Source organism: Mustela erminea, chromosome 7 (assembly GCF_009829155.1).
Source record: "Mustela erminea isolate mMusErm1 chromosome 7, mMusErm1.Pri, whole genome shotgun sequence".
NCBI classification, from domain to species: domain Eukaryota; kingdom Metazoa; phylum Chordata; class Mammalia; order Carnivora; family Mustelidae; genus Mustela; species Mustela erminea.
Genome location: NC_045620.1, coordinates 46,018,590 through 46,043,868, shown reverse-complemented (window position 1 = coordinate 46,043,868; position 25,279 = coordinate 46,018,590). Strand labels below are relative to the sequence as shown.

Sequence of the window (25,279 nt, the reverse complement as noted above, 5' to 3'; positions counted from 1 at the left end):
TTACGGGTCATCTCATACCTCTCTACTCCCTCTGCTGTAAAGTCGGCCCTCATTGGATCTCTGGGTGGCTTGGCTCCTTTTTCTGAAGGCCCATAGCCTTTGCTATTCTCTTATTGCACACATCCCACTATGCCATTCCCCAGAAGGAGATGCCACATTTTTCTTTCTTTCTTTCTCTTCAATGGATCTGGTCTGGTCTGGATCCACAGAGGTGGATCAATATGTATTTGCTGAATTAACATTTATGACTGTTCAGTATTTTTAAAGTATGGAGTAGAGAAAGAAAACCAGAATGCTATAAAATGCTTCTAAGTTCTTCGAAAAATGTTGTGCTTGTTTTGTCTAATTAGGTCACCTCCAGGATCTCAATTAACTGTATGGAGGAAGTTGAGATTCCTACACAAAACTCTGTGCAAAAGGCCTAACGTGCAAGCAAACCAACCATAAAAACTCACTTATTATGGAATATTTTTAAAAATTATTTTAACCATTGTCAAGAATGTGACTATTTCTACAAATAATCCTTTGCATAAACTTTAAACTTATTTTTTTAAAAAGTAAATATTACTGACCCTTGTCATCTGGTCCATATTTTTGACTGGGAAAACTTCAGATGGCTTAGCTACCTCTTCTCTGATAGAATTATCATGTTCTTGCAAGGTGGCGACACGCTGACCCAAGTGTGCCCTCAATAAGGCTGCTGCTGCTGCTTGTTCAGATCTATAAAACAGAAAGGGGAGATACATTAAAGGTTGGCCGTACTGTATTACCTAGGAGATTCCTTCATTTTTAGAGGTGCCATAGTCAAGTCAGCAAAGGACAGTTTATCCAAAAAAGTCTGGAACCTAGTATATTCGGGACTAAGATAATTTCCAGGGTCTGGATATCTTTTTTTTTTTTTTTCCATTTACTTTGGTTATGAGTTCACTGCTAAATGAGCATTCCCAACTTTGATTGCCTAGAGGAACTACCTGGGGAGCTTTGCAAAATCTAAGTGTCTGGTGCCACCCCTAAAGGATCTAGTAAAATTGGACCGGGGTGTGGTCTGGCTGTTAGGACTTTTTAAGGCTCACAGACAGAGTGGTTCTAGTATATAGCCATGGTTTCAAATCACGGCATAGATGGTCAAGCTCCTCTTACATGTGGTTAAAAAAACCGATCACATTTTATGCTCAAAAACAGTTTATCTCTGTTATACTCTTACTATGGTCTACTTGTAATTAAAAAGCATTAAGATAATATTAGGAAAGACTTAAAAGTGAGCCTAAATTATATGGCATGTAGTACATCTCTCGGGTAGGAGATGGACAAGATGAGCCTGGAACACCTTGGCATCACAGAGGAAGCTCTCAGAGACTACTGAGTCATGTCTAAAGGCCTCACAGGCTACTGTGAAGGGGATCCCAGTGGCCCCAGATGAGACAATGTGAACACCAAAAAGACAATGATGCAATGGACTGACACACAGCAGATATACGAAAATCATGAGTTCATTTAAAAAAAAAAAACGAAAAAGTAAGGAAGCTTTGAAAAGAATAAGAACCTCTGGATTTAGCCTTAAAAAAGGAAGCAAGTCTTACCACATGCGGCAATATGCATAAATCTTAAGGACATTATGCTAAAGTAAATAAGCCAGTCATAAAAAGGCAAATACTGGAGGATTCGACTCACATAAGGTACCTAAAATGGTCAAATTCATGGAAATAGCAGAATGGTGCTTGCCAGGGGCTTGGAGGGAGGGAGAAATGGAAAGCTGTTTAATGGGTATAGAGTTTCAGTTTTTTAAGATGAAAAAGTACTGGGGATCTGGTGCCCAACAATGTGAATGTCCTCAGTGCTACTGAATACTTGAAATTGGTTAAGATGGGGAGCACCTGAGTGGCTCAGTCAGTTAAGCATCTGCCTTCAGCTCAGGTCACAGTCCAGCATCCTGGGATCAAGCCCTGCATTGGGCTCCCTGCTCAGCAAGGGGTCTGCTTCTCCTTCCATCCCTCTCCCCACTCATGCTCTCTCTCCCTTACTCTCATTCCCTCTCTCTTGCTCGCAAACAAACAAATGAAATCTTTAAACAAAAATGGTTAAGATGGTAACTTTTGCTGTGTGTGTCTTGTTTTGTTTTGTTTTCTTGCTGTGTGTGTTTTTACCACAATTAATAATATAAACCAACCAACCAACAAACCTTTGGAGGTTGCTAGGGCAACAACTTATTCTGAAAATTGGTAAGTAAAGGGACAGAATCATTTGTTCCACCCTTTCAGTCAAAAAAATGCATTTCAGGATTACCAAGAAGTTGATGGACAAAATTCTCCCAACTAATAAATGCACAACAAATGAATAAATTAGTCACCATTCTGTAAGTCCAAATTAATGAATGCATCTAGGAAATGATAATTTTGTGAAAACTGCATACTGGTAAACGTCCTACTAAAGGCATCAGTGTGCCAACACTTGGACCCAGCCATCCCATGCTGCCTGCGGATGTGTAACAGAGGGACCACCACCAAAGACGTTGTCTTGTCATCTTGTATCTGGATTGAACCACCAGTTCATGGGTAGCATCATGTGGATCCTTTTTCAAACAAATCAAATATAAAAAGACTTTGAGACAATCAAGGTCAATTGGCAAAGAATAGGTATTAGATAAGGAATCTTGTTAAACGTAACAAATGCTTATCTGTTAGAAAGGTAAGTATTTGTATTTTTTTTTTAAGATTTTTTATTTATTTATTGGAGAGAGAGACAGTGAGAGAGAGCATGAGCGAGGAGAAGGTCAGAGAGCAAAGCAGACTCCCCATGGAGCTGGGAGCCCGATGTGGGACTCGATCTCGGGACTCCGGGACCATGACCTGAGCCGAAGGCAGGCATCCAACCAACTGAGCCACCCAGGCGTCCCAAGTATTTGTATTTATAAAGGAAATACGTTTTCTGTTTTAAATGACTCAAGAAAAGAGTGTACGGGAGGAAAAAGGCTAAAAAAATGTTGACAATTGGTAGAACATGGTTATAAATACACGGGATTTCATTATGTTGTTATATTTACTCTTGTGAATTTTTTAAAATTTCAAAGTAGAAAGTTAAAAAAAAAAAACAACCCAGTGTATTAGTGCCTGTAACTACTTGTAAATGCATAAAAATAAGAGATTGAGATTGAGAGATGGATGGAAGGATGGAAAGACAGACAGATACAGGTGTATAATAACATGTCAATGGTAGATCTGAGGGGTGGATATAGGGCTCACTGTACAGTTTCCTTTATTTTTCTTTATGTTTGGAAATTTTCATAATAAAATGTTTGGGGGGGAAAGTAAGTCTATGTACATTTGAGACCTTTCTTTAATGAATCTTAATTGTTATAATCTTTGCTTGACTTAACCAAGACGTGCCTAAAGTAGGATGTGTCATGGGGATCCTTGAACTTCTTTAGAAACTTCCCAAGATGATTCCAAAGTTTCTGGCTGGTTTGGCAAAAGCCCCTTCAGCAACTTGAATTTCTTCACTTCTTCCAGACTTCACTGAAGTCATAATGCCACCCAGTTCCTTTGTTCTGATTCTATACAAATGAAGGAACATCCATCTGCATTTGGTTTCACAATAGATTTCCCTACTGAGAAAATGTACTCACAGGACAGGAGCAAATTCTAGTCTATTCCGCTGTTCCATTTCTTATAATGAGTAAATCAACTGTGTTTCTGGTCTGAAAGCATGTTTAGTTAGGTTGAATTAAACCTGAAAATAAGTTGAATTCGGATGAATTACATTAATTAAATTAGTTGGGAAGGATTGAACGATCAGAGACCAGTCTCTCAGGTGTTTGACACATATGATTTCTGCAGAGGCAAAGCCAAGGCAAGACTCTGGCTACTAATAACCCCACCAACTATAACCATCCTTCAGGTCCTGGGATGAAGAACTAGCTAAGGTTTCCCACAATTACTGTACAAACTTCACAAAAGGACAAAACCATTAATCAACTTGCACGAGGCCAAACAGCAAATGAACTACTGAAGGAGTTACAACACCTAGAATCTGTGACTTTGGAACAGCTAAGCCAAGACTTAAAGTACAAAAAATGGGCTTTTCTGCAGATTTATTTCAGGATCAATTGGGCAAGGAATGCAAGAGCCATGGCTGTTTTTGCATGAAGTGTTGTCCACGGTTCTACATAAATACACCAAATCAGAAAATTTGCAAAGTGGTACAAAGGCCTCAAACGTGTTTTTTCTTCTTTTATGCACTTCTGTTGAAGATTTGTAGTGTCAGTGCCACAGAGAGAAAACAAAGTTTGGTGTCAGTTAAATGATATACTCCTCTAGTTAAAAATACAACAAAGGAAGAAACTTGTATCTATAATTAATTTCATATATTTAGAATGGCTTCCAATCAAAAAACTGCAATTAACACAAATGCACCTATGCTTCCTAACCACAACTGATTTATAACAGATTGGTAATTGATCAAAGTTTTAAATGCAGGCAAATTAATGAACATCTTGATTTTTATTTTGAACACAGTCAGATAAAATAAAGATGTTTTTATATGTTGTAATCCAAACAATATAAAGCTGACTCAGTTTTTCAGTGTGAGTTTGAGAGCAAAATTGGGAAACTATGTTTGAGAGTAGCCACTAAGAGAGACAATTAATTAATTGCATGATGGCTCATCATATAAGATAAAACTACTTACTAAGTGATCATTATTATCTTAAAATATGCTTTCCCAGGGTGGCTCAGTGGGTTAAATAAAGCCTCTGCCTTCAGCTCAGGTCATGATCTCGGGGTGCTGGGATCAAGCTCCACATCAGGCTCTCTGCTCAGCAGGGAGCCTGCTTCCTATTCTCTCTCTTTCTCTGCCTGCCTCTCTGCCTGCTTGTGATTTCTGTCTGTCAAATAAATAAATAAAATCTTTTAAAAAAATGTTTTCCCAAAGGCATTGATGAACGAAATTTTTTATCAAGTACCCCAAATGACACTAATCATATTTTAGTAGTTCATTAATTATTTAAAATACTGACTTAGTCCTCTACGTAATAAAAAGCCTTTCTTTCAAATGAAGGTCTTTGAACACTTAATCCTTGATATAACAAAAATCAATAATGATGATAGTAATGGTCTTGTTCTTTTTTCTTTTCTGTTCTTCATCTTTTCTTGATGTTTCATTTTATGAGCAGGAATTTGGAAGTCTTCACATTGCCTTTTAGTATAGGCCATGGGGCAGGTGTCCTAGTCTAAGGATGAGATTAAAGAGGTCGACTGCCATGGTTTGGTCAGGGGCACAAGCAGGACTTCCGCCACACCAAACATGGCTTTAAGGAGTTCATAATTGCTAGAGGCGTCCCACTCTGTCTGGCTTAGACTTCTATGAAATCAGAATCATTAGCAATCAAGGAACAAAAGCAGATCATTCTTTCCAAATCTGTGTCTCTGGGATGGTTTATCAAATTGACTAGTTTGGGGGACGCCTGGGTGGCTCAGTTGGTTGAGCAGCTGCCTTCGGCTCAGGTCATGATCCCAGCGTCCTGGGATCGAGTCCCACATCGGGCTCCTTGCTCAGCAGGGAGCCTGCTTCTCCCTCTGCCTCTTCCTGCCTTTCTGTCTGCCTGTGCTGGCTCTCTCCCCTTCTCTCTCTCTGATAAATAAATAAAATCTTTAAAAAAAAAAAATTGACTAGTTTGGTCCAGGGGAGATCACCAAGAAAGCAGGAGTATTTCACTTAGGGGAGTACCCAGCAATAACTATTGGGTGTTGAGGGGTGTAGGGGAGTCGTTAGAGCAAGGAGGACAGTGGGGAGCCTGATGCCAGGGTTAAAACCGTTAGAAAGAAAGTGTATTTAAAAACCTACTTGTCTCTCACAGGTCCTATAAAACTTGGCACTTTTTCCAAGGCTAGACAGCAAAACAGTGACAATCACTGTGTGTTACACACTATTCCCACAGTACATGCGACAATTCTAATTTTAACAGAACATAACACTGACATTAGTAACCATTCCCGACTTCTTTATCTGGCTTTGAAAAATGATTGTGGTAACCAAACAGTCTTGAAGGCTCCAGATATTAATTTTAAAATTTGTGTTCATCGTAAAGAAGGATGATTCTTAGAGAAGGCTGATTTATACACAACTATAGATCAACAGTCACGTAAAATGCAACCTTTCATAATGGAAATCAATGCTCTATCATGCATGTTGAGAAACTATAACAAACGTTAGTCTAGTAGATGTAGATATTATATCTTCTCACCCACAATCACAGTTTGGCAGCCGAGGTTAAGAGAGTCAAACAATGAATCATTTAGTCTACAAGTCAGTTTGCACACAGAATTATAAATGCATATATGCTTCCTATGCCACATGCCGCAACTGTGGTTTATGCTGAACAGTATATCAACAGATATAAAAGGCAGTGAGAAAGCAATAGGGGCCCAGTCAAAAGCCTCACGACACACAAGCACTGAACAACCTATAGAGTGCAGAAAGACTCCTTCCAGGCAGCTTCTTCCACCACCTTGTAAAGGAGTATTTTAAGACTGCTCTTTCATTTCACATGATAAATACATGGAGGAGGATTATTTTGCCTTTACTGCTTTAGGTTGAAAAGCTACTGGCTAGGAAGGTCATTTCCAACATTTCCCATAGTTTGGGGATCACTAGTGGAGATGCAGAGGGTAAAGGAAATGCACTCAGGACTTGTGAAGCTCATTGTGGTCTGTGAAATGGAACCATTCAATTGGTCAAGTTTGTTTGTTTGTTTGCTTGTTTTGCAATAAGGCCCTTTTAGAGACCATTATCCTGACTTCTCATGCCTTAAGGGGATCCAATATAAACTACACTTAAGCTGAATTCTACTCTAAAGAAAGTAGTGAACAAAAAACAGTGAACATGGCACATTAAAGGTAGAGAAAAAGATGCTGGAGCTAAGATAACCAGACCCCAAGAGTCCCTCCTGTGCTCTGTCACACTAGGTCCTTGCAGATGGGCTTTCACAGACAGACACCCATCTGCTGACCAGGCCTGAGCAATAATCTGTTTTCTACTAGTAAATGGTAGGACATATTTTTATAAGAAGAAATACAGTCAATCCCCAAAATATAAATCAAAGTTAGAACACTGGCAACATTTATGCCACATGAATTAAGTACCTACCAGATGACAGTACTGGACAAACCGTTACGCACTTTACATATTTGTAATTTTATGAACTCAGTAAGTAGCCCACTGTCACAAAACTTCCGGGGCCATGAACAGAAACCCACATTGCCTAAAAGGTGGGCAGAGTGTATGAAATGGATTTCTCTTTGACTTAGGAAAAATGTATAAGCATTATGTATGGTTCATATGCACCAACCACCCTGCAAATAATTAACTTCCTCTCATCCCAGATTTGTGACCATTTAAGGCATATCTTTGGAATGGTGGCTCTCAAACTGGAAGGAGCAGAGTTCCCTTAAGGGTTTATTAAAATCCAGATGGCCAAACCGCACCTCCAGATTCCTGATTCAGGGGGTCTGAGGTGGGGCCTGAGAACACATGTTTCTTTCTTTTATTTTAAAAAAATTTTTTAACAATTTCATTTATTTGTGGGGGCACACAAGTAGGCAGAGCAGCAGGCAGATGGGGAGGTGGAAGTGGGCTACCCACTGAGCAGAAGTCTGATGGGGGGCTCAGTTCCAGGACCCTTAGGGAGCTGAAGGCAAACGCTTTACCGACTGAGTGACCCAGGTGTCCCAGAACACGTGTTTCTAACAAACTCCCAGGTTTTGTTGATGCTGCTAGTCCAGTGACCACACCTACAAATTAGAGGCCTGTGTCACTAGCATGACCTTGGACATTGAGGAATGCATCCCTCTAGGTGGTGGTTATACTGGATCATATCCTGGGTTGTTCTCAAAGTATGCTAATATGCCAGACAAAGGCTACCTGCACTCCCTGCCCCCCCGCCCCCCGCAAGCCCTTAAAACACTGCTATGAGGAGACACTGAGTAAATATATCCAATTAACAGGAACAGATATATTTACAAAGAAGTGAGAGTATTGTGATTTACAGTTGGTAAAAAGGTTAAACTGATGACTACAAACATCTACCCCGGTCACCACTGGGTGAGCTAGGAGTCTGCAACTCTGTAACCCTTCACATGTGGAAACTTGAGAAACAAGAACGGCTATTGCACCCCAGCAGCGATTAATACCTGACTTGCTTTTCACTGCTGTCACCCGCAGATAAGGGTCTCGGAAACTGGTGAAGGACAGCTGCTCCGCAGGTTTCAAGGTCTTCTTCCAGAATGTCACTGTGATTATAGAGCCTATAAAATAAAACAGGTGCTGCATGAGATGTTTATTTAAGCACAGACCCCCTGCTTCTAGAATCTATGGTGGTTCCTTGTGGTTTATTGAAATATATCTGTAATATAATCTAGACATAAAAATGCAGCAACTAGACTGTCTCTTGACAAAAATGTAAAATGGGGCAGTTTGAAAAACTTGTTTGTGTGTATGTAGCAGTTTTAAATCCATCAGAGGAAGCAACTTTTAACCCTTTGAAGCCTTCAACGTTGTTCAATCTATAGCTGTGCAATCTCATTCCACATTGCATCTGACTGATAGGAATGCTAGATAATCTTAACAGTGGAAAAGGCTAATTTTATATTGTCAATCATAACAAAGTTAGAGCTCTACAACTCATGTGGAATTTACTTAAATTGTCACTGCTAAGAAATTACAAACTGCTGGTTGAAGTATAGGTTATGTCCTCTATTTCTGAATGCAGAAAAATGACTATTATTTCTCCACTTGGATCCCACTACAATAAAATTTTCTTGTTCTTAGTAAGAACAGGAAGGTGTGGGAAGAGGGACTGAGCCTTCATTATCTACTTCCAGGATACTGGGGACCAGCCAAGTCTAATAATTTGGCTACTGTTTCTAGTTAGGTCTGTCATGGTACAATTTTAGTCTCCAAAGAGATTAGTTGGTAACTTCCTTTTCAAAAATGTCTATTTTGGGGAAAGAATGATTCTAAAAAGCTATTGGGAGAGGATATCAAAAACAAAACAGTACTTCTACTTTAAAGGAGATGATCACAGTTGGGAATGTTTGATATATTACCCCCACCCCCCCAAAATGAAGCAACTCCTGAAGCAATATGTTAATTAGCAAAGTATTACTAATTTGCATTTACTTCCATAGTTGGTTATGTTACTGGATCCATTTGATAGCCCTATGCCTGACATCACAGGGATAAAGGAGATGTGCTCTGTCGTATGGGAGGGTGAGAGACAACTGCAGGCATAGTCTCCCTCCCTCCCCCACTATCTCCCTGCTCTGATGCAGGCTTTTACTCTGGGCAGGAAATAAAAACGACCCCCTTTATCTGGGACCTATTTTGGGCTCTGGGTCATACTGTCAGTGCCCCAACTCCTTGCCAAGTTCTGACCTCCTGTTCAGACTCTGAGTTTGGATTCTTAGACCTTGTGGGCAAGACCCTAGGTTGGGAACTTTACTCCTGAGCTCTGCTGCCAAAAATCTTCTAGACTCCTGGCCCATATCACTTAAGTACCTATGAATACATTTTCTGGGCAAAATCTGGGTCCTAATTTTTCCTGAAAGGCTTTATCTTGCATCCACTAGATTCCCATAATAACACTTGCTCTTCAGAAGGGGAAGACAAGCCCACCAGTGGTAAGCCAATTTTAGAGATGTAAAGGGGAGCTCACAATCAGTGGGCAGACAATCAGGAATGGTGAATGCCTCTGCCAGGTAGCATTTAGACAGAAGGGAGATAACACTTCAGGCTTCCAAGCAGCACAGACCACGGTGTCAGGAAATGCCAGGAAAGAGGGGTGTGGGGACCAGCAAGAAGACAAGTTTGACCAGATAGGGGTTGCTGTTGATGGTGAAAGGATAGTACAGATGACTCCTGAAGAACACAGGCATTATGGGCACCAACCCCCTTGCCCCCTGCCCAATACAGTCAAAATGCCATACATAACTTTTGTTTGTTTGTTTGTTTGTTTTTAAAGATTTATTTATTTGAGAAAGAGAGAGAGAAGGCGCGAGTGGGAGGGGCAGAGAGAAATGGAGGGAGAATCTCAAGCAGACTCCAGACTGAGCATGGAGCCCCACACAGGGCTTGACCTCACAACCTTGAGATCACGACTTAAGTCAACAGCAAAAGTCAGATGTTTAACTGACTGCACCATCCAGGTGCTCCATATATAAATTTTGATTGCTCCCAGCCCCCAACATAGTTGGTTAACACACATTTTGCATACATATTATACGCTATAGTCTTATAATAAAGCTAGAGAAAAGAACCATTAAGAAAATCATAAGGAAGAGAAAACACATTTACAATACCGTATTTATTGATAAAAAGCTGCATATAAGTGGACCTGTGCAGTTCAAACCTGTTGTTCAAGGGGCAACTGAAATGGGAAATAAAATTTGATGTAAAACTCTGGTGAGAAAACAGCCATAAACCTTTCAGATTTCTGAGCTATGGCTGGTTTCCTAAAAGCAGCATTTTTGAGAAGGTTAGCCTGGTGGCCATGGGCTGCTGCTATTCGTGAAAGGAGAAACCGGAGGCCCCAAGCCAACCAAGAGGCTGAGCCTTCTCTCTTTGGCAAGGGGAAAGCACAGAAATGTGAGAGCACCAGTGGCGGTGGCAGGGGAGAGAGCAAGCACCCAAGGTGGGGCTGGTGGGGTGGGGTAGGGGGGACTGTGGAAGGCTTGCGGCTACGCTTCCAGCAAAGGGATAGTCACTCAAGGCTCCCACGTGGTTCTCAGTGACTATGATCTTCCTAGTGTTTAACAGAAGCCAGAAATCCACCATCGCAAGGTTTCTTTTCTTTTTTTTCAAAGATTTTATTTATTTATTTGAGAGAGAGTGAGAGAGAGCATGAGCGAGGAGAAGGTCAGAGGGAGAAGCAGACTCCCCATGGAGCTGGGAGCCCGATGAGGGACTCGATCCCTGGACTCCGGGATCATGACCTGAGCCGAAGGCATTCGTCCAACTAACTGAGCCACCCAGGTGTCCCGCAAGGTTTATTTTCATAGGACATCTCCCAGATTTGCAAATGTGGCCATTAATTCAAAAGAAGGTTAAATCCTATGCTAGACAAACAGAGCCCACCTGCAAGAGTGGGGTCTTCAGCTTAGAATGCCTTTAGTCTGACTCCCTGAACCAGGTGGTACACCCAGAACAAGGACCATGGCTCGATGTTTCTGTAGCTCTTCTAGAATGGAGGCACACTTGAGGAAGTCAGCAGACACTCAGGGATGCTGGTGTGCCTAGGCAGGCTGTGTGGGGGGTGCTGTGGTGGGAACAGCCTCCCACCAGGGAGGAGTATTTTACCTTTGTCATTCTTAACAATGGTGATAGGAGAAAGCAGACAGTTTGGGGCTATTGTTTCTAAATTCTCTACCAACAATGCACCTTGCTGCCACTGCCATCTCCCCCACCCTCCAGCCTGGTGTGCCAGTGCTTTATGACACCCAACTGTCTGGTGACATAACCCTGGTCCTTTTCCAATTTGAGCAATCCAAATGTCGGGCTCCCTTTGACTGGCTCATCTCATGCTTGTCTAGGCCCCTCTCTGACTAGCTCATTCAGGGCTCTTTCTTATCCCTGACTTCCCTTAGCCCTCACTATATAGACAGCATTCTTCATCGTATGGAACTGCCCTCTAGTTAGGCCCTGTCTGCTTAGTCTGCTCTACAAAACCAAAAGCTTATTGGAAAGAGCCACTGGACTTGTGGATTTTTATCTTATTTTAAGTTTCATACAGCACTCAGCATGACACTGAAGACACACTTAACAACACTGTGTGTTGAATGACAGGCCAAGATTCAAACCCAGACTGGAGAAATTCATGACCCACTTATTCCAACAGTTCATTTTTACACGGTGGTTGTTAAACTAGCCCGGCACTTCCAGGGCTAGGCAACAAGTGATCAGTAAGAAGTACTGTCTGCACAGCACTTGGGTCTACTCTAGATAAACTCAGGAGCTTCTCTGACTAAAAGATGAGTTGGTCTGTGCTGAGGATTTCTAATAGCTTTACCTGGTTTTAGTTGATAAATATCCGTCAGTCCTTTGCTAAAAATAACTCTACTCAAGAATTCAAACACTTCGGAGCCCAAGATTAAAGACTACATCTTATGGAAACACTGCCTGTGTTGGAATTCAAGATCTCAGCTTTTGTGTCTTTCATTTGCATTCCAACCAAAATAAGTCCTGTTGGAGAGATATGGGTCTGATGAGGCTGGGTCCAGTTTTTCTTGGGAATGTGTGGACTGGCCTAGCATCAATACACTGGGCCAGTTTGCTCTCTGTGAAGCAAATGGACAAACCTGCTGGTTGACCAGGAATCACTACAAACATAAATGGAATTTTAAAGAGGTGTATTTTGTTTTACCCAGCAATGGTTAAAGCATATACTGCATAAAATTTGGGGGGTGTCAAATTGAAAGCAATTGTTTCCTAGCTTCATTTTCATTTCTTAGTCACACAGAATTTTGGAGATGATGTGAAAGAAAACAATTCCATCCCAGGCTAATAGAAACACTCAAATTAATATACACGCTTTCTAAAAAAGGAGAAGAGAGAAAAAGCGCTATGCTTTGTCTGTCAGTACTGCAAACTGAGAATTTCTTTTTGGCAAAACAAAAACATCAACAAAAATAAAAACCCTGCATGAGGGCTACTGAGTGTCAGCTATTCCTTAGCTTTGCCGGTAGCTGTCTCCCACACCTGTGGGTGTCAGCCTTTCTTGGGACTCAGAACTCAAGTGTTGCAGCTGCAGCACTACAGGCTCAACCTTCAGGTTCTATCCTCTCTAGGGAACAACAGTCTCAGAAGAGTATGGTAATTGATGGCCATAAATGGTAATGAGTGGCTTACAACATTTACAACAGTTACTTTCAAAACACTCACAGTATATGTTTACTGTGTTTTTAATGCAACCGAAAGATCACAAAGCACCAGAGCAGGTCACATCTAGAACAAAGTTTTAGGGAAGGAAATCTGCATTCCAAAATGAGCAACAATAGAAAGGCATCATTTGAAGAGGTGGTCCACAGGTTAGGAGTGTGTAATTTAGGAATAAATTATACCCAGAAAGGTGGGAAAGGGGCAACACAACCGGTTTTTGTTTCCAATTCCAGTACCTATAGCAACACTGGCCTGGGAAACTCAACTTCTTCCTCCTCATTGGTCTGACCCACCTTCCTTCCTAAATGTGAGAAGGCTTTGATCTTTAAGCTAAGAACACATGGTCTCGATAGAAAAGATTACTTTTTAAAACCATCATTTTGTCCAGTTCTGGTTGTTTTACATTTCATTCCCATGGGCATTTGCTGACTACAATGAACGTTTAAAATCCTCCTAAGAACCCCAAGGATTCTTAAGTTTAAACAGAACGGAGTGCACATTCATGTACCAAACACTCAGACCACAACTGCTACAAAATATAACTAACGAACCAAAGCCAACTGTTGTCAGTCAAAACCTGAGACGCTAATTCAATTTGTGTAGCTTACTGGTCATCCTGAAGCAATTTAGCACCTTCACCAATAAGAGAAAAACCTCCAGTGACCTCCCACCCATAGGTACACAAATACAACAGAGAACCAGAGAGGTCTCTAGAAGCTCTACCTCCATAAAGATGCAAATTAAGATTTAAACAGTGTAACAATCGGCCAGAGCTAATCCTTTTACAGAGGTGTAAATGGCTATTGAGAACCGAATTCCGGGCTGCTAGCCTTTGTTAAGTAGCATTACAGAGAAATTTCATCCGAGAGCAATGCCAAGCCACCAACTCTGAGGACTAGTGTGATAAAATAGTTTCATAAAGCCAGTGCAGTTTGTTTGCTTTGATATCAAATTTCCTGACCATAAATCCAAACGTGTAAATATAAACCGCATCAAGAATTACTGTCCTGGGAAAATAAACTGGAAGCGACTATCTCAAGCCTGACACCCGATGGCTGGAACAGCTGTATGTGCGGCCACAGTGAAGTTTGTATATGGGGTTTTGTTTGCCACACAAAACAGTTGTAGAAAGGACAAACACATACATAGTTAAACAGTATTTTTCTTTTAACGGGCTGTCTTACAAAACCTATGTTTTGGTGGCTACCTCGGTCCCCATTGTGCAGCCCCCTGGGTGGTCCCTTCCAGGGGGCCACTTGAAGGGAGCACAATGCCAAAAAGGAGGGAAGGAGGGGACGGCGACACAAAGGCCAACAGAGCGGGGCGGTCTGCGGCAGGCTGAGGACCAGGGGTCAGCAAACAACGCTCCTTCTCTTTACCCAGGAAACAAGGGCTCCTTCTCTTTACCTGGAAACAGTGTGATTAAGCTGACAGTTTGAATTATGGGCTACATTTTGTAGGGTACCATCCGTCTGTGCTAAGGTCCTCTGTATTGTAGCAGAGGCTCACAAGCAAAACCCTTGCCTTTTCCCCCACTTCGGCCTCAAAACAGACCTCATCATTCTGTTCCACTTTAATTCGCAGAACTTCTCCCTCTCCCATGCCATCTTTTTTTTTTTCCCTTGAAGTTCCTTAGTGAGGCACTGGACAGCCTGGGAGAATTTGTAATGGCTGTTTTCTCTACCCTTAAACAGAGATAAGCAGCCAGAACCTACAAGGAGTTTTTAGTAGCCCAGAGTCATGACTTAGGCTGCAGACAGACGGGCTTTGTGAAATGCATAAGTACTCCGGTTCATTTTCTCCTTGATTAAGCTATGGATCCCAAACTTAACATTATCCTGTTGATAAAAGTCCTTGCTAGGAAGGTAAAGAACAGAAATATTTACTCAGCACTGACATGTCATTAAAGGGGTGTCATCATTAGGATCCTGGCTGTGCTCCCCAGTCTGAGGCACACACAACAGATTTAGGGCTTTGAATGTCTGCTGCAAAAAAGAACACAGAGGGTGACTGTCTTACTATCATGCAACTTAATGCCTTTCAAAAGTGGAATACAATCAGGCCCTGCATTTTGGAAAAGTTTCAGAAATATTATGAACATAGGGGTCCTTGAGGGGCTCAGTCGGTTAAGTGTCTGCCTTCAGCTCAGGTCATGATCCCAGGGTCCTGGGACTGAACCCAGCATCTGGCTCCCTTCTCAGTGGGGAGCCCGCTTCTCCCTCTTTCTCTGTTTGCTGTTGCCCCTCCTGTGTGAGCGCTCGTGCGCGCCCTCTCTCTCTCTCTCTCTCTGTTAAATAAATAAATAAAATCTTTAAAAAATATTATAAACATAATAAACTTTTGCTTATTAGACATTATCACAATCAGTTCTATAACTAAGCTCTAGGGGATGCTTTTGGTAAAAGGGCATCTGTATTGTCAAGGTGGAGCCATCTTCGCTGGGCCTTAATACCTGGTAGAGGACTACAAAACAAAACATCAGATTTCTGCTGTGCTGTTACATGTCTGCCTGTCTCCATATGTACGTGTGCATCCGTGTGTCCACATGTGAGTGTATGTGTGTGTTAAAAGGGAAGGTGAGGAGCCTTAGACTGGGCTGGCAAGGGTTACAGCATGTGAGGGGACCCAGGGAGAAGGGAAAGGAGAGGACACGATGGGGTGGTGGGTGGGCTTATGGCGGGCTCTTGCAAGATTCAGACTCTGTAGTAAGTTAAGATGTCACTTGTGTGGGATAGGTGAGTCTCCTTGGAGGCCAATAACTGACGAATAGGAATGGGGTCAAGTGTAGTCACCCTCACTGTGGCAGAGCTCAGACAAATAGGCCAATTCCCTCTCTGGATTCTGACTCTAAGTTCTGGATGACAATGAAATGGGAGTGGCACTTCCCTGGGTTTGGGGGGGGGGGCACCTGCCAGAAGGAGACTGAACCCTTGGCTATTAACACTTGCCTTCTGCTGGGCAAGTAAGGTAGAAGTCAAATGCAGTACTGCTGCAAAGATGGTTTGCTGCTGGCCCCTCACAGGCTCAATCCTATATGACAATGAAGAAGCTGAGTCAATTAATTATGCAAATGTGCATTCACCTAAGAAGCTGCCCAGAGAAAGCCAAAGACAAAAAGAGAAAATAGGAAATGAGAAAGTGGAAGATGCCAGCTCATCCTTATTAATGAATAAACGGGTTAAATGTGGAGGAGGGGCAGGATGCATGCAAGAAAACAAGCAAAGCCAACCGGCCCTCCTGGGTAGACCCTGGCAACCACGTAAAAAGGCTTGTCTCCTCAGTGTCAGAGTTCAGGGGTGTTGGGCGAGCACATCCCTGATTCCTGCTAAGTATACTTTTCAAAACTGTGGGAACCAATTCCAAGTGTGCTCATGATCACAGATGTAATAATGCTCCCAAACCACCATGTCTAGAGCATGTCCTTGTAATAATACATAACACAGCTTATCAGTAAGGACCGTTGGCCCCATGAATCCATCCCAGAGATTTTTTCAGGGATTCACTTGTCCTATAAAGTGGTGCTTCCCAATGTTTAAGGTGGCACAACACTTGGAACACACAGAACTTTTTTGCAAAACAGCATGAAATACTGATATGTTTAATTTCATCATCTACATTGGAAACATTTTTATAAGCAATTAATATATGTATGCAATATAAATATCAAACCATGAGTACATATACCCATGATTAAAAAAACAATCTGTCAAAGCTAACAAGATCAGCTGTTCTAATACAGTTCATTATTATTCATCTGCTACTCTTACGAATTTTATCTTCAAGTAGGCAGGCAGTAGCAGGTACCAAAGTGTTAGTAAAATGATTTTGAGAAAGTTCTCAAAATTACAAAAATTCATTCCCCTACCAACTTGGAAAAGATCATTTTACTTAACTGCAGAATAATTGTGCTGAAATTTACTTGAGAGTCACCGCAAAAAAAAAAATCAAACAGCATTGTTTTAAGCAGCAGATTCAAACACACTTCCTGTCCTTCAGTATGACAAGCAAATTAAGATAAATTTATACTGACAAAGGAAAATAGAAAAAAAATTAGCTAACTGAAAGCCATAAAAGACAGGATTCAAAACTGCTCCTCACATCTTTCCTGTAGGTTAAGGCAACGGTGTCAGTTTCCCAACTAGGACACAAAATGGTGAGATTAAGTATAAGAATACAAATAAACTTATCAAAGTTTTGCTTTTCGCTTAAGTTTTGAGTTTTTCCTTGTCTTATCTGCTTGTCCTGTCCAGATAAACTTCGTAACAAAAGTTCTTACTGAAGGGAAATTTTCCCAATCAGCTATCAGGCTCAAATGTGCTTTTTCAAATCCCACCTTAAAATGCATTTGTTTTTTCCAGAAGCCTATGAGAAATATAAGTTAAAGAAAATAAAAAGAAAAATGAGCCATAAGGAACTGAAGGAGGAGGAATAAAATAGGCAACAACATGCAGAAGTGAAGTCAGGAATGAAGAGAAGGAAGTGTGGCAGTTTGCTGCCCAACAGCTTGGAACATCTAAGTTTTGCTCTGATGAACTACCACTCCTCCATCCTAACCCACCCACCTCGGACAGGGCTCAGGGTGAAGCACGGGGTCCAGGTGTAAGCCAGTGGTGCGTTCCCCTTGCTATAGTGACTGTGGAGGAGGTCAGAGCCAATGACAGGATCAGAGCCAATGAAAGACTCTGGCTCAGCATACCAGGGCAAAGGCCACTAGGATGCAAGGCCTGAGAACTGAGTCAATGCAAGAGAAATGGAACCAAGAAAAAGAGGAGCCAGAGCCTAGTAGCATCATCGGAGTGTTGGGTGAAGCCAGCATGCAGACTTTCTACCCCCGGACTTCTTGCTATATGCCAGTAGAGTTCCCTTTGACTTAGAATGATTTAAAATACGTAAATACTGAACAACAGAAAGAGTCCTAATGGACACAAAGAGTAAATAAGGTTTAAAATACATTAAAAGGACAAAAATATTCAGTAATTTCTTGCTTCTGCATCAGTTTTTTTTTTTTTTAAAGGATTATACTTATTTTAGTGAGATAGAGTGTGAGCATGTGTGAAGGGCAGAGAGGGAGGGGGATGAAGAGGGAAAGAATCCCAAGCAGACTCCGTGCTGAATGTGGGGCTCGATCTCAGGACCCTGAAATCATGACCTGAGCTGAAACCAAGAGTCAGACGCTTAACCAACTGTGCCACCCAGGCATCCCTGTATTATTTTTATCTTTTTTATAAGCAAGCTAAGCATTTGATTATAAAATACAAAATACCTTCTATGGCCTGAAGTATATTTAATACACATGTCCAAAAAAGTGGACATTAAAAGCATCCCCACTATAGGAAGATTTTCAAGGCCATCAGTGAAAGCTATGAAACCAGCCATATAAACAAAGGTGCCCTTGCCTGCACAAGGCAAACATCACAGAGCTGTAAGACATTACTTTTAAGTCATGTATTTTAAACCTCTGGAATTTGGAAGATTTAAAAAAAAAACACAAAACAGCTTTACTACAATATAATTCATATAACATAGAAATCATTTAAAGTGTATACTCAATGTTTTTTATTAATATACTCATAGAATTGTGTAACCTCAATCTAACTTTAGAATTTTTTAAAAAGGTAATTTTGAGGGCTTGTTTTCAGTTTAGTTATTTTTGGAAATTAATTAGTTATAATTATAATTATAAATTATAATTATTGTAATTATTTTTCTCATTAAAAAAGCAGTACCTATTCATTATTAAAAAATTGAGTTCTGCCTCAGACACAGCTCCTTTGCCTATTTCCCGCATCCACAAACTCTTATTATAATCAAGTGTAACAACACTGTGGTTGCCTATTCAATGTCCAGCTCCTTTCTTTCCTTTCACAGAACCTCAGTTTTGTTCAGGAATCAACCTCCCCCTCGAGTAACACCAGTTCAGGAGTAAATCACAATTAGTCCAAGCCAGGGGTGATAGAATCCAGACACAGCCTGCTTTTACACAACCCCTGAGCTAAGATTTAAAAAGAAGAAGGGGGAGAAAAGGGGATGGGGGTGGGAAGAGGAGAAGCAAAGCCCGAAATATTAATTATCTAGTGTCTTACAGTACAAGTTTCTCTCACCTCAATCTGTTATAATAATCCTTGCTAGTGATTGGTTTAGGAATGAATATATGACTAAATTTTGTCAATGAGATGTTAGGGGAAGTCTACTGAAGGCGTTCCTTGCTGCTAACAAAGAGACTGGAGGAGAGTAAGTGTCTTTCTATCGTTGGTATCTCTTTATCTTTGTGGTGTCAAGATGAAGTTCTTGGTACTTGTATTCATTAGCTTGAGCTGCTATAACAAAATACCATGGGCTGGGTGGCTTAAATAGCATATTTATTTTTCACAGTTCTAGAGGCTAAGAAGTCTAAGATCATGATGCTGTTTGACTTGGTTCCTGGTGAGGACCCTCTTTATGGCTTGTACAGAAGCCTTATCACTGTGTCATCACATGGCAGAGAGACAGGGAGAGCTCTCTCATGTCACTTCTTGTAAGGGTTTAGTTCCATCATGAGGGCCTTACCCTCATGACTTCATCTAACCCTAGCACCTCCTAAAGACTCCATCACCACATACTATCACATTGGGGGTAAAAGCTTCAACATGACTTTTGAGTGGACATAATTCAGTCCATTAATAGCACTGCTGCCGCCATTGTGCTCCTGGCCTTAGGATGAGGCCAGCACTGAGGATGACAGGGCAAGGAAAGGGAAAGGACCTGGGTCTCTGAGGACAAAAGTGAAGGGCAGTAGCAACCATCCCCAGAGCCTGCTTTATTCCTGGACTTCCAGAAATAATAAGTACATTTATTATTTAAGGCAGTTTGAAATAGCATTTCTGGTATTTGTAGCCAGCAGCAACTTGATATATCAAGATAATTTATAGACGAATGTTCAAAAAGGCAAAAAACTAACTAAAAAAACCCCAAAAACCTCTTATGGATGTCTTTTCTTCTTTTTTCTTCTTTTTTTAAACATTTATTTATTTGAGAGAGAGAGAGAAAGAAAGAGACAGTGTGTGCAAGTTGGGGGAGGTACAAAAGGAGAGGGAAAGGAGAGAGAACCTCAAGCAGACCACCTTTTGAGCAGAGTCTGATGTGGAGTCTTAAGTGTGGAGTCTGAAGTGAGGCTCGACCCCACGATCCTGAGATCATGACCTGAGCCCAACGCAAGAGTCGGCCGCTCAAATGGCGCCTAATGGATGACTTTTCAGTAATTCCAATTCATATTTGATTGAAAAGAATTTAAGAGGTATCTTAAAATGACAATCCTGCCCCTGCTACCCTGGACCCCACCATATCTCCTTTTTATAAGATATAAAAAGTGGCTCTTGCTCTTGGAGTGGCTGGCCATAGGACACAAGACCAGGGGCTGTCCCTGGAGGGGAGGGAAGAAGAAAATGTCCCTGGAACTGGAAGAAAGAAAAGACCCTTGCAGCTCCTGAATGTGTGCCCTTGAGGGTGCTATACTCTGCCACAGGAGCCACTTTCAGTGGGAGTCACTAACAGTTCCCTTGACCTGGGCTGTGCTGGCTTCTCTCTGGGCCTTTGATCACACTTTAGCCCACCCCCACCCATGGTCCGGAATGGCTAATTTCCTTCAACCGCTGAACCAATCACCACCAGTCTTCTGGTTATCTAGTGCTGTGTTGCAAGTTAACCCAAATTCAGTGGTGTAAAACAAAAACCAACAACCTGCTATGCTCATGCTTTTATGGATTGGGAATTTGGACAGAGAGCAGTGCAAGTGGCTTGTCTGCTCCATGGTCTGGGACCTCAGCTTGAACATCTAGGGGTGACCTGGAATTCAGGAGACTCTAACTACTTGGAAGCTTCTATACTTCCACCGACAGCCTGGGCTGGGATGACTTCAGGCTCAGCTGGGCCTACTAATGGCCACGGCTACATGTGACCTCTCCCCGAGGCCTTTTGCTATTAGCACTAATTTCTTGGAAACTTGGCCATGCTCTAGTCTCTCCTACCTTATCTGAGTCTTAAACAACCAGGACATGACTCCCAGAGTTTATTCTCCAACATCCGAAACCATGGTAAATTTGTCCCACTCAGAATAAACTACTTTCAGATCTCAAATTTGTATTGAAAGAGGTCTAGTTTAGCTACACTCCTAGCAGGATTTGGTCTGACTGCTGTTCCCTCCTTGGCAGAAGTGTTAGTCTGCTACATTATCTCACTAGCCTTCCTTCTCTGTCTCCACCCTTCCTTCCTCCCTTCCCTCTCCATCTTTTGGTTGACTCCCAGAGAGCTGGGGCATGGCACCTTACCACTCCATAGGGAGATCTCCCACAAAATGTTGTAATTTGCTGAAGTATCAAATGGTAAAAAGAAAATAGTATCAGCATAGTCTTTTTTTAAAAAATCTCTCAGAATTCCCTTATAAAATGAAAGAGAACAATTAGGAGAGCAAACCAAAAACTCATGGGTTACATCTATTACAAAATCAGATGACAGGATATGAGGAAGTATGACTTAACTCCTGATAGCAACCTAACCATTACACCTGCAACTGTGCAGAAGGAAGGGGAGGGACAGCAAAGGGACGTATGATGTCCCCCAGAACATGAGAGCCTCCATATCGGCAGGGTTCACACTGGAGGGACAGCAGTCCATCTGGAAGGGGGTCTGTGGTCCAGTTTCAAGGGTGAGAAGAGAGACTGCAGTGGGGGTAGGAGCAGCAGTGACGCAGGCCCTGAGACTCTAGGACATCTCTGGTCTAAATGCCCATACAGTGGAGAGTTTACCCAAGAAGAAAGTGCTAGAAATGAGCTCTAAGTTGAGCTGAACTGAAATAATAAGAAAGAAAGAATCCTTCCACTTAAAGTGGAAGAGGGGAAAGAGGTGAGAGATCTGAGAAAGTAAGAAGCCACACTTAGGAACACTATGGGAGAACCACAGAAGAGGGAGCTCTGGAGCCATAGAAGTAGGAAAGCCAGCCTGGCTCACCTGCCCTTCCTGAGTACAGAAGGCACTGGAACACAGTCCCTGAAGAGATTCTGGGTCCCCTTATCAGTAAAATGAAGGTAATGACCCCTCTACTGCATAGGACTGCTGTCATGAATGAGCTAATGTGTACAAAGTGGCTGGCACAATACTCAAACAAAATAGAAATTATCATTATTATTATAAATATTAGCATATCAAGTTTGTAGAACAACCTTAAGCCTAATCCTCAAAATATTACAGAATTCAGGTAGGCTAGGTGAAGTGTGGTAAAACACCACTGCCCCACTCCAGGGGACACCTCCCAAGTTATTATCCCCTGGACTCAGTGCCTCTCTCCCCATATCAGTAATAGATATGGAACTACCCTGCTCTGCCTGGAGCCTTCCCCTTCCTGGGCTGCAGGCTGACCCTGTTCTAGCTGGTCACACGTTCTTGCTTCAGAGAGACTCCTACAGTTGATTAGTCTCAGATTTTCCTTTATGATAACTTTTCAGCCTTGATTACAGGCATACCTCAGAGATATTGTGGACCACCAGAATAAAGAGAGTATCTCAATAAAGTGAATACTGCAATAAAGCAAGTATCACAATAGAGTGAGTCAAAGAATATTCTCATTTTCCAGTATATATAGAAGTTATGTTTATACTATATTGTAGTGGTTTAAGTGTGCAATAGCATTATGTCTAAAAAGGCAATGTAAATAACTTAATTTTAAAACTAAGTGAGTCATATCTTTTTGCCAATAGAGAGTCTAGCCTTAATGTAGATAACTATTGACTGATCGAGGTGGTGGTTGCTGAAGCCTTGGGTGGCTGTGGCAATTTCTTAAAAAAAAAAAAAAAATGAAGTCTGATGCATTAATTGACTCTTCCTTTCATGAATGATTCCTCCATAGTAGGCAACGATTTTGATAGCATTTCACTCACACGAGAACTTGTCTCAAAACAGGAGAATCTTCTCAAACCCTGCTATTGATTTATCAACTAAGTTTATGTACTATGCTAAAACCTCTGTTGTCGTATCAACTATCTTCACAGCATCTTCACCAGGAGTAGATGCCATCTCGAGAAACCACTCTTTGCTCATCCATAAGAAGCAACTCTTTACCTGTTGAAGTTTGATCATGAGATTGTAGCAACTCAGCCACATCTTTAGGCTCCACTTCTGATTCTAGTTTCCTTGTTATTTCTACCACATTAGCAGTTACTTCCCAGTAAAGTCTTGGACTTCCAATTTGTAAAAAATGCAGAATTTTTACAATAAAGCACAATAAAATCAAGGTATGACTGTATCTTTTTTTTAGAAAGTACCTCATTTTTTGGGAAACCTTCTGGTCATACATATATGGATGATAATTTCCTGGGTGAACTCTCAGATTTCTGGGGCTCTGCAGTGACCTTATATACTGATGTTAAGTACAAACTATACTTACAGTGACTGCATTTATACCCAACATTTCTCAAGGAAAAGAGTTAAGTAAAACAAAATACCCATTTTGTCATGATTTAGATTCTTTGATGCTAGAAACTAAATTTGCCAAATTACCAAGAGTCAGAAGTAAGAGAGACAGAAGCCAAGTTCATTTCTAACTTAAAAAAAAAAAAAAATCAGCCATTCCTGTTTCATTTCATGCATCTTGACTTCTAGAAACATCATGTCAGGTTCCCTTTAACCAATTATCAAATGCCAACATGGGCCAGCCCCTGTACCAGGTTCTTTAGCTGAAAAAAATTAATCTGATGAAGAAGAAGAAGGTGAGAACCAGAAGTTAAGTTCAATTAGTCAATTGTAATACTAGCCAAAAGGAGATACAAGATGACAATCACAGAGGTCACAGTTCTGCCATTCCTCCTGTGATTTCACAACATGTCTACAGCAGGCAGAGAGCAAGAGAACATTTTAACCAAATAAATGAATTCCTGATTTGTTTCTTATGATCATCTTTAGTTAAAGAAAGGGGATTAGAGATAGCATTAGCCTAATGGGAGAAATAAAAGTAAGACAACAGTTTCATATTCTGAGTGATTCTTTGTAAATGTGTATAAAACATAACATTCTGAAATAGCATATTCTACACGTCAGCCGACAGTCATGAGTTTGGAAGGCTCTCTAGTAACTGCACACAGGGAAACAAGAAAGTATTGTGTGCAATCTAAAGAGACAAATTGTTAGAAGACTTGAGAGGGCTCATACAGGGGAAAAAAGATAAAATGGAAGGGGAGAAAACCTTCCATGTAACAGATTTAAAGGGGAAAAGGCAATAAATAAATAAATTAATTAATAATAAATTAATTAGTAAAGGGGAAAACTCAAACCAAATTAGGAAGGCCTTGGCCAAAGCAATGCATTTCATAATTAAAATTGAAAGGGGCCAAATGATATCTGGTTTCCTGGTCTTCAGAAAAGAAGCAGAAGTCAGTGGAAGCAATGAGGAGGGAGAAGGGAGAAGGGACGCAGGGTAGGCTTTGGGTGCTGATACCATCTCTTGACAGGTCAGGGCTACCAGGGGGTGTTCACTCTGTGATAAGCAATCAAACAGAATATCATGATTTGTTCACTTTCTGATGTATATGCTATACTTCAATAATAACATTTATTTTTAAAAGTGCATTTGACAAGGACTTTAGCTTCTCCTAATGGCATCCTAGGTAATACAGGTGAAGCCTTACATCAAGCCTTATATCAAGAACAAAAACATACATTTATTTGAAAAATCTCCTTGATAGCATTAGAGAGATAGGTAATAAAGAATTACAGGATCAAAATGTAGAAAAAAGGAAATTCAGAGAAATGAACTTAATATGTGGGGCAACTTTTCTTTGAAGGGCATGTGCCAATTCCAGAACAGGAGGCTGAAAGCCTGAAAAGCTGGACAGAGCTTTAGACAACACCCCAGAGTTAGAGAATAAAAACTGATGCTCAGGTTTACTAAAGAAGGGAACCCTAATACTAAAGAAGGGAACCCTAATAAATCACCCATACTTTGAACTGGAACTTCAAAGGGCTACTTCCTGCAGATAAGGGTGAAACAATAGTCTGGTGGTCAAAGGGACCAAAGTCTGGCTCCAAACCATCAAAATCCTCACAGCTGGATGAAAGATTCCAGGATTGCTTCTGCCCCAGATACCTGCCAGAAGCATTCTGCCTCTTCAGAGGAGGAGAACTTCCCAGGTCTGAAATCACTTTGAAAATGCTCCTATATAATAGCCACTCAAAAATTACTAGAGGGGTGACTGGGTGGCTCAGTGGGTTAAAGCCTCTGCCTTTGGCTCAGGTCCTGATCCTGGGATCGAGCCCCACATCAGGCTCTCTGCTCAGCAGGGAGCCTGCTTCCTCCTCTCTCTCTCTGCCTGCTTCTCTGCCTACTTGTGAT

General features: G+C 41.3%; 1 protein-coding gene across 3 annotated transcripts in view; it reads right to left on the bottom strand.

Annotated features, from left to right (window-relative positions):
• KIZ (kizuna centrosomal protein) overlaps nucleotides 1-25,279 on the bottom strand; it is a 129,281-nt gene that overhangs the window by 39,389 nt on the left and 64,613 nt on the right. For all 3 annotated transcript variants that reach the window (XM_032351559.1, XM_032351558.1, XM_032351557.1), the window contains 2 exons: nucleotides 8,184-8,297; nucleotides 573-720 (listed from right to left, as the gene is read on the bottom strand). In XM_032351559.1, the coding sequence (XP_032207450.1) occupies nucleotides 573-720; nucleotides 8,184-8,297 (262 nt within the window). The remainder of the gene's footprint in view (nucleotides 1-572; nucleotides 721-8,183; nucleotides 8,298-25,279) is intronic.